The following is a 9,310-nucleotide window of genomic DNA, read 5'->3' on the forward strand; positions in this document are numbered from 1 at the left end:
CAGCATTGAGCCCAAACGAAGTCACATCCACATCAAAGGAAAACTATATTCAAATGCTTGTGTGTTCTGTAACCTTGAATGTGGTGGGAGATGAAGCAAACGAGTAATTGGTTCCAATTCCATTTTGTCTTTTCCATCCTTGCACCCAATAATGGACTTTTTCCTTTTAAAAAATGCTTTTTTAAAAAGACACTTAATTTGAATCATGTAGATAGGTGGAAAAGGCAAACTAAAATGCACTATATTTCAATGAAACCAACCCTTACAAGTATATTTAAGCAAAATGTCTTAAAAGAAAAAAATATTGAAGTCTTATTATAAATAATTAAAACAAAGTAAATATCTGATCATTAAGGAGAGGCTTGCATAAATTTTGGTATCTCCACTCCATGAAGTCTTATGATGCTATTTAAAGTATTTAAAAAGCCAGTATGAATGGGGGGAAATAGTTCTTATCAGAGAAGAAAACAAATATAAAGCTAAATATGATTAAAACCGTTTAGGAAAAAACTGCTTACGCATAGGAAAGAAAATAACTAAATCGCTTAGCAGGGCTAATTTGGGTGGTGTGCCTATGTATGTTTGAGGTCTATTTTCTAACTTTTTTGGACATTTTTTTCTGGAATGCTCATGAAAAATAATCTTAAAAATTAAATCATAGGAATAAAAAACATTAATAAAAGTTACCCCCTCCTCCCAAGATGCTTTTTCCTTCTTGCTGTGAAAGCTGTCGTGCTTTATTTAACCCTAAGGATCTATGAGAAGAACTAAGTGTCTTTCTTTGGAGTATGCAGATTTCAAGCATTCTACTCCAATACTCCCCAATATTTATGTAAGAATATCTGAAAGAAAGTCTCCAAAGCTTTGAAGTCACTGTGGTACAAGTAGTCAGAGAAAGGTAATGTGAATTCCCTATGGGCTAGAAACCCAAGAATTTAATACTCTGGTTCCCACTGACAGTTACCAATCAACAAACACTGGAGAAACTAAGAGACTCCCAACTCCTTTTTAGAAACTCTGACCATGTTTCTAGTTAAAGACAACATCATCTAAGAGACACAAAATATGAATTTATGAATTCCAGATCACCTCACAGAACTCTATCCATATATAGAAGGATTGGACTTTTTCTTTGTGCTCAGGAAAGACTTAACTGAAAAAGAAAAGGAAGAAGGCACGCATAAAGAAAGTTTAAAAATCAGGTAAGTATGCCAATTCCATATAGTAGATACAAATGGTATACTTAATCCTATCTAGCATGTAAAATAGAGTAGCTATGACAACACCATGCCTGCATTTCCTTAATATGATTACTCAGCAGGTCACATTTCCAAACAATTTCACCATTGCCATATTTTATTACAAATCATCCTTAAAAGATCGATCAATAGCAAATTCACTGAGAAGTCAGCAAACTCTTCACAGTGGTTGAATGATTTCCACAAGGTCAGAGAGCAAGAGACGCAACACGTAGAGCAAACATATTCCCGAGCCTGTCCCCTATCCTAGAATACTTGTATTAATTAACATATAGTAAATACATATTCTCTACTATTGCTTTGCTGGAGATTTTCAAATGGTTTTTACGTTAGATATACTAACATTTTTAAAGTTTTAACATGCTGCTAAAGTCAATTTTTAGAATCATTCAAAGGCTTTCACAAAGATAAAAGATCTAGTTAGGCGAGTCAATTGTGGGTAGGTAAAACAGGTAGAAAATTAGGAGATGAAGTTTGGAGAGAAAAGTATAAGGGGAGGAGGGGAGGATCAGCAGAGAGTGGTGGCTAATAAAATATGGGAGGAGGGAAAGTGCAGGCAGGTCTCCATCCATGAGCACCATCTGTATAAATCAGGCTTGGAGTTGACATGTAATTTTGTGTGGGTCCCCTGAGAAGTGGCCCTCAGGGCTTCATTATTGATGAAGAGATTTTTCTTCAAAGTGGCCCAGTCAGCAATGCCTCAAGGGGACATTCATAAGCACTCATAATATCAATTTCCAAACACCTGGGAGGTAGGGACACAGATTGTCTCTTTAATTATTATGATAGAGGTAGAGGATACCAAGAATGCTATTACACAAGCAAGCTGAAATTCTCAAAAAAATAAAATTATCACAACCTGGTATGAAAATATTTAATATTTGAGTCATCTTTCAGAAAAAAAAACACAGTTTACATTTTCCTGGTGCAAAATAGGTTGATCTCCAACTGTTTCCTTCCTAGGAATTGAAAAAGTTTTCATGAATATACAGTGTGTACAGGGCTGTTTAGAAGTCTAGGAATAAAAAACTGTCTTTGAAGCTAATGTACCTCCTTAGAGAAATTAGAAGCTTAATCCAGTTTGTACAGAGATACAAAAAAGCTGGGCTTTTTTTTAAATAATTGTGTAGAAGTTTCTTTTTAGAAAAGGGTAATACTAAACCCTTCTAAATACAGTTGAGAATGCCAAGAAATAATTTTCACCAACGCACTGTCCTGATATAGTCGCAAAAAACACTCAGAAAAACACTAAAAAATTATTCCATATGTACATTGCAGTTAAATACTAAGGATCAAGGGGGGGGTCAGACCTAGATTTGAATGTTATTCCTTAGTGTATCAGACGTGGATAATCCTATATAGAGAAATACCTATGTCACAAACTTCCTTTGAATCTCCTTCAGTTTACACTAGAGGGCCAGCAAATAGAGGGCATTACACATATTTTTTAAATAAATTTTTTTAGAAAACGAAAGGGCTCTTTGTAATTTAGTCTGAATTTCAGAAACTCCCCCTTCTCATTGATATTGACAAATAAAATTCAAGAAGTTTCTTATAAAACATATCTGCAACATTTCTGAAGCTTTTTTCCTAATTCTTTTAACTTCATTAACTCCTCCCTACCTCACATATTTTAACAGACTTTGATACCACTAGTTAATTTCTGGAGTTGAGCAAATTCCAGCCAAATGACATTTACATTCTACACATGATATATACAGTAGTGATATTTAAAAGGAAGTACTACCATTTAAAAAACATATATTTAAAAAAAAAAAAAAAGGGATCCCTGGGTGGCGCAGCGGTTTGGCGCCTGCCTTTGGCCCAGGGCGCGATCCTGGAGACCCGGGATCGAATCCCACATCAGGCTCCCGGTGCATGGAGCCTGCTTCTCCCTCTGCCTGTGTCTCTGCCTCTCTCTCTCTCTCTGTATGACTATCGTAAAAAAAAAATATATATATATATATATATATATATTTATATATTTTATGTGGCAGACGCTGTTTGAAGCACTATATGTATTTGACACCAATTAATCATTATAGCTATTCCATGAAATAATTAGGATTAAATCCAATTGACAGAGAAACAAAGAATAGTCCAGGAAGGAACTTGACCACAATAACAAAAATATAAAAAGGAATAAGCCAGGAATAGAACCCAGGTCTGTTTTAACAGGATGCTTTCTTTTTTAACCTAATGAACTGAAAACTTGATTTTGCGAAATACAAAATAAATAACTATATAAAATTACTGAATTCCTAGTATCAATAAAAAGATATCTGTGGTGAACATTCTAAAAGAAAAGTTATACACTGAGTTCACACCTAGCATAACATTTTAATTACAAGCAATGGAAGAAGTAATAATTATAAACCACAGGAAATATATAATCCTATTAAGAGTTATCTCAGTAGTATAATTGGCTCCAGGATACCAGTGAACATTCACACTATTGATGTTTGAGGCCAAAAAAATACCTTCTGTTTTGATATGAGGATTAAGAGCAAATGAAATCCAGAAGGTAATCATGTCACATTTGAAAATCAAAATTCTCTCTATAAATTTATAATCTTAGAATGTCTTATTAAATATTTTTGAATTAAGGTAGGGCAGAAGGGAAATTTTTCTTACAGTTTTAAGGACTGAAGGTTTCTACCACATATTTGTCATTATAGCTATATAGCTAAGATGCAGAAAAATAAATTGGCCAATCTTGCTTTTCAATATCCTCTTTAGGCACATTGAAGCCTGAACTGTATCAGTATCATATTTTCTTTGTCATATTATTTTATTACTTGCTTTTTTCAGTCTTTATTTTTAGTGTTTTTCATTTTATAACTTAAGTTTGTGCTAATTAAAAATTCTCCCACAGTGACCAGATAGATTTACTGTACTGGAAAGTCTATTTTTCAGCTCTTGCATTGTTCCATTTGGTAAAATGCTGTATCCAAATTGTTAAGTAAAGAGATTACTTAAAGATTATCCAATTATCTCAGTATTTTGGCCCTAGGTGTTTTTCACATTCTTATCAATTACTTACTCCAAATATTTAGCTTTCCAAAACTGAACTTTTCTTCCAGAACACAAGAAAGAAGACTACTAAATTCCAGCACATTTTTACAATTAGGCAATCAAAACAAACTATCTGCTATGGTTAAGATTAAGATACCAATGTAAAATTTCCCTAGTGATAGATTCATCACTAGTCATTAATCTCATAGTGTGTAATGAAACTACTAAAATTGGTCACTGAATCCATGTACAGAAAACAGTTTTTTTTAATGTATTAAAATACACATATGACCAAACTTACCTATAGAAATGTACCACAAAGCAACAAGGAGCTATCACTTGGAATGAAGTAACTTTCCCAAATCACATTATCAGAAACATTTTTACTGCCCAAATTCCTTAGAAAGGAGAAATACTTTCAATTAAGTATGGTCCACAGAACAGAGGACAGGCATATTTTTAACAACTCAAACTCATAAAACAAGTTTAAAGTTAATTTTTTTTTTAAGAAAATGAAAAAGCCTCAGCAAGTCATGATAGCATTTCCATAGATTGGTGATGCCCAATCAATTAAAGAAAGGAGACAAGAAAAAACTGTTACATATACACTGAATAAAAGTTTAAATAAATAACCCATAACTTCTGCATAGTTAAATATTCTCGCCTTTGGAACCATGACCCCCCCCCCCTCCCCGGGACAGAAGCAGTTATGCTAAAGGATACTCCTAAGTATCTTCTTCCATCTATACCAAATAACTCATAACCCAAGCCTTTCCCTTTTTTTCAAAGTGCTCCTTAAAATGAAATTTCCCAAATTGTTTCCTTTATACTCCCATTTTCCAAATCTACCATTTTATTAGCTTATTTCTTAATTAATAAAGAGAAAATTCTCAATTATGGAAGCCAGAGTATAAGTAATTCAGAAACTCTATTTGACTTGAAAAGCACTATGATTTTGTAGACAATGGACGGAAATCCCTTTCTGATTCAGGGTAAATGTGAAATGAGTTTATACCTTTTAATACCCATAGACTGATAATTCAAGGAATAGACTTTGACTTGTGATAGTGAAAGCATTAGAGCAGTAGGTAGCAATTCTGTCTGGTTGTAAATATTTATCAAAATTATTATTATTCGAAAAGTTAAAAGCTCCCTGCAGCTACATACATTTTCCTTTAACTATACTTTTATAGTCTACTCTCAATAATCCATGTCAGTGGAGAGAAACAAGGCATTAAACACAAGTATGCTCTTCCAAAATCATTCGTACTTGCTTTTAAATGTGCAGATATTGACATTATACTGGTTATCAATTTAAACTAAATGAAGTACTGTGAAGGTACTGCTGAAGTCAGGAAAAGTGATCAATATTGGGTATTAACCTTCTCTGAAACCTTCCCAGGGGAATTTGTATTCGAAAGTCATCCTAGACAAAATTTAGCTTCAGAAACTAATTCCATGAAGTAAATGACTTTTAAAAGTATTTAGCTACGATTAATGCCATTAATGAACTTTAGAATGCTAATTATTTCATCAGCAGTGATTTTCCTAAGATATTTGTTCATATTCTTATTTTTTAACATCTGTCCTTTTTCCTAACATGATGTCAACTTGTGACATTTGTTTATTATATTTTCTATTATGATTTTCTTTTTCGACAGATTTGCAAATATGACTCAGAGAAGCTAAGTAACTTGCCTAGAGTCACACAGCTGAAAAGAGCTAAATTAGACCTCAACCCCAGACAATTGTTGCTCTAGATCCCACATTCTGAACCACACTAATGTGTCAGGTTACAAAACGGACAAAAAAAAAAAAAAAAAACCAACCACAAAAGCAAATACAAATACAACATCTTCATTTTTTTTTTTTAAGATTTTTATTTACTCATTTGAGAGAAAGAGCATGCACACACCCATGCATGCAAGAGAGCACAGGAGGGGGGTCAGAGGGAGTGGGAGAAGCAGACTTCCCACCAAGCAGGGTTCCCTGCTCCAGCCAAGATGCAGAGCTAGCTCCCAGGACCAGGGGATCAGGATCAGGACCTAAGCGGAAGACACTTAACTAAGACATCCAGGCACCCCCCCAAAACTTCACTTCTCACACAGCTTCTACAATTACTACAATGAAAACAATTTTTGAGTATATGAGCAAGGTTCTATCGCCTAATATATATATCACTTACAAATGCATCATTGTTGTTATGCCTACCTTTCAGCCAGGAATATTCCAGTTTTGGGGTTTGGTGACATTCTGATTGTTTTTCATGCTCCCAATCCTTCAAACTCTGATGTGATATTTAATGGAGGCTAGATATTATGGAGTGAACACACAAAGCAACTTTGTATACCTCAGTAACTTTTTTCCTCAGACACAAGGATATTTCTTGGCTGCTTCAATGAAACCTAAGGTTTTGTTGGGTAGCTTACAGGGAATATTAAATCACTATTATAGTAGCTTGTCACCATCACCTTCTGTTCTTTTCACATTTATCAAGTGAATATGTACTTTGTTTCATACTGATTTTTTTTTTTTTGAGATTACTCCATATACTTGAGACTAAAGCAATGGTCACAGTCATGTCAGATCAATCTCCAGACAATGGTCTTACTGAATTCATTCAAGGAAGGAAAATCCTATGTATGCATTCAAATTTGACAGAAAACTGAGCTTTCATAATTCATTCTGATTTTTTCAAACAAAAATGAACTTTGGTGAATCAATAGGATCAACTAAGACATCTATGCTTGAATGTGTTTCTTTAGGCTTAATGTATTTTTCCTCACTGCATTATATTTTAATGATTAATTTCACGCTCTCTCATGGCACTCTAGCTCATGAATCACGGGTATTACGTGGAGAGAAAAGGAAGGTACTGTGTATAATGAAAGCTATTACTGATTAAAATGTGTTGCATATACAAACTGCATAAAAGCTGAAAACTTTAAATACCACCATTCTAGATTATAAATAATATCAAACAGATGAACCCTATAGATTAAGGTTAGATTGAGGTGAGTGTGAGGGTGTGGATTTCTCAAATGGTCTTGGTTCAAACAACATGCAAAATGAAGCCAGTCATTTAATGTTTCACTGGCATCTTTTCCTTAGTGTTAATGTGGTTAAGAAATGATTTCAAAGACAATTGCAAGAGAAATACAGAGAAAGGAATCAGCTAAGCAAATAACACCCAAGCCGAAATCCAAAAGCCAAAAGTCAAAAGCCACCTGCCCACTGACAGTCTATTCTCTAAAATCAGCACTGTCTGAATGCTATCAAAACTTTGCTGTTATTCTTAAAAAAAAAGAGAGAGAGAGAGAGAGAGAGAAAAGAAAAAGGAAAGAAAGAAAGGATTTGGTTAAGTCAAAGTATCAAGGACCAAAAAGAGCGATGACATAAATTATCTTTTACCCTGTGCACACATGAATAAATATTTGGTTAAATATATATTATCCATCAATATTTTTGAAATAGTAAACTATCCACAAGAGAAGCCACAAGTAAATTAACCAGATGGGTCACTACAATATAATTTGACTCTTGTTACTAACATGGATTTTTTCCAAACCAAAGCATGGAGTAAGGAGAAAAAAGACTACTACATCTCCCAAAGAGAACACAAAGTTACTTCAAATCAGTGACAGACGAAAATGTGGCAAAAGTAGCTATTGTGCAAACAGGTGGTTTTTAACTTTTACTTAAGCCCCTGGAAAAAAAAAAAAACTGAGAAAAGAAAAATCGTGCCCCATATAGAAAAAGAAGATATACACATACACAGATGTTATCAGAGAGGAAGACTCCAAGAAAAGCCTTAAAGCACAACAACAACAAAAAAGTTAAAAAAAAAAAAAAAGGCAGTTTATCTCAGCTCACAAATCCTGAAAGTGGGTTAGGATGTCTAAAAAATCACTGTAATTAAATCTTCATTTCATACATAAAAGTCTTCGGGAGAATTGAAAGGAAACGATCCTGCTATTTCAGGTTAGGGACCTTATTCACTGGAAGAAAGATGACATTTTCACAGAAGCAGCGAGAGAGGGGATCAAAAACTATTAAGAGGAGAGAAAAACACAGCTTGCTTGTGGTTTTTTTTTTTTTTTTTTTTTTTTTTTCCTGACAGCACTGCATTCTTCATGTTCCCCATACTTTGTTCCCTTCCTCCCCACGTTAAATTAATCCCATAAGCAATACTAGGGCAGGCGGGGGCTGCTCTAAGATCCCCGTGACTCCTACGCTCGACCTTCGCGACCACTCACCTAGCGCAGGTGCAGGGGGAGGCAGCAGGCAGGTGCCCCGCCGCGCGTGCAGGGGGAGGCAGGGGGAGGCAGGGGGCGGGAGGTAAGTGTCGGGGCAGCCCGGGGGGGGGGCAGCGGGGGCCCCCCTCCCTGCAGACCCCGCCTCACTGCAACCCGCGCCGCTCCGGGCAGGACGGGGCGGGCGTCCCTAGCCCCCTCCCAAGTAAACAGGCCCGACGGCGAGGCCCCCTGCAGCCGCGGGACCCCCTCCCCGCCCCGCCGCCCCCGAGGGCTGCAGCTCGGCTCCTCCGCCCGCCGACCCCCCGCGGACGCAAACTTTCCCGCGTCCCGCCCCGGCTGCCGAGCGCCCCGGGCGGCCTCCCCCCCGCGCCCAGCCCGGCGGCCCCGCGCGCCGCGGTACCTCGATGTCCGCCGCGTCCTTGCTGAGCACCGGGGCCATGGCCGCGCTCGAGTCCCGGCGCCCGCCCCTCCTCGCGGCTGCGGGCTCCAGGCGGGGAGCGCAGTGACGGCCGCCCCGGCGGCGGGCGAAGAGGAAGCGGAGGGTCGGCGGCGGGGGCGGGGCGCCGGGAGGCCACGCCCCCGGGGGCGGGGCTGCGGGCTCGGCCCCGCGCCGCCCTGCGCACCCGCGGCCCGCGAGCGGAGCCCCCTCCCCCGCCCCCTCCCCCACGCCGGCGGCCGCGGGAGGAGGCGCCCGGGGCTGCCCGGAGCTCCGGGGCGGTCGGGGCCTGAGCGTGCGAGGCGGGGCCCCGCGGAGAGGCCCCCGGGACGTAGAGGTAGAGG

At 38.2% G+C, this 9,310-nt stretch overlaps 1 protein-coding gene across 1 annotated transcript in view; it reads right to left on the reverse strand.

Moving 5' to 3' along the window:
• Window positions 1-9,081, reverse strand: part of DPYD (dihydropyrimidine dehydrogenase) — an 802,527-nt gene extending 793,446 nt beyond the window's left edge. The window contains exon 1 of the mRNA XM_055340016.1: window positions 8,931-9,081. Coding sequence (XP_055195991.1) covers window positions 8,931-8,969 — 39 coding nt within the window. The 5' untranslated portion in view covers window positions 8,970-9,081. The remainder of the gene's footprint in view (window positions 1-8,930) is intronic.
• Window positions 9,082-9,310: the final 229 nt, after the last annotated feature.

Source organism: Nyctereutes procyonoides, unplaced genomic scaffold, assembly GCF_905146905.1.
Source record: "Nyctereutes procyonoides isolate TBG_1078 unplaced genomic scaffold, NYPRO_anot_genome, whole genome shotgun sequence".
Lineage (NCBI taxonomy): Eukaryota > Metazoa > Chordata > Mammalia > Carnivora > Canidae > Nyctereutes > Nyctereutes procyonoides.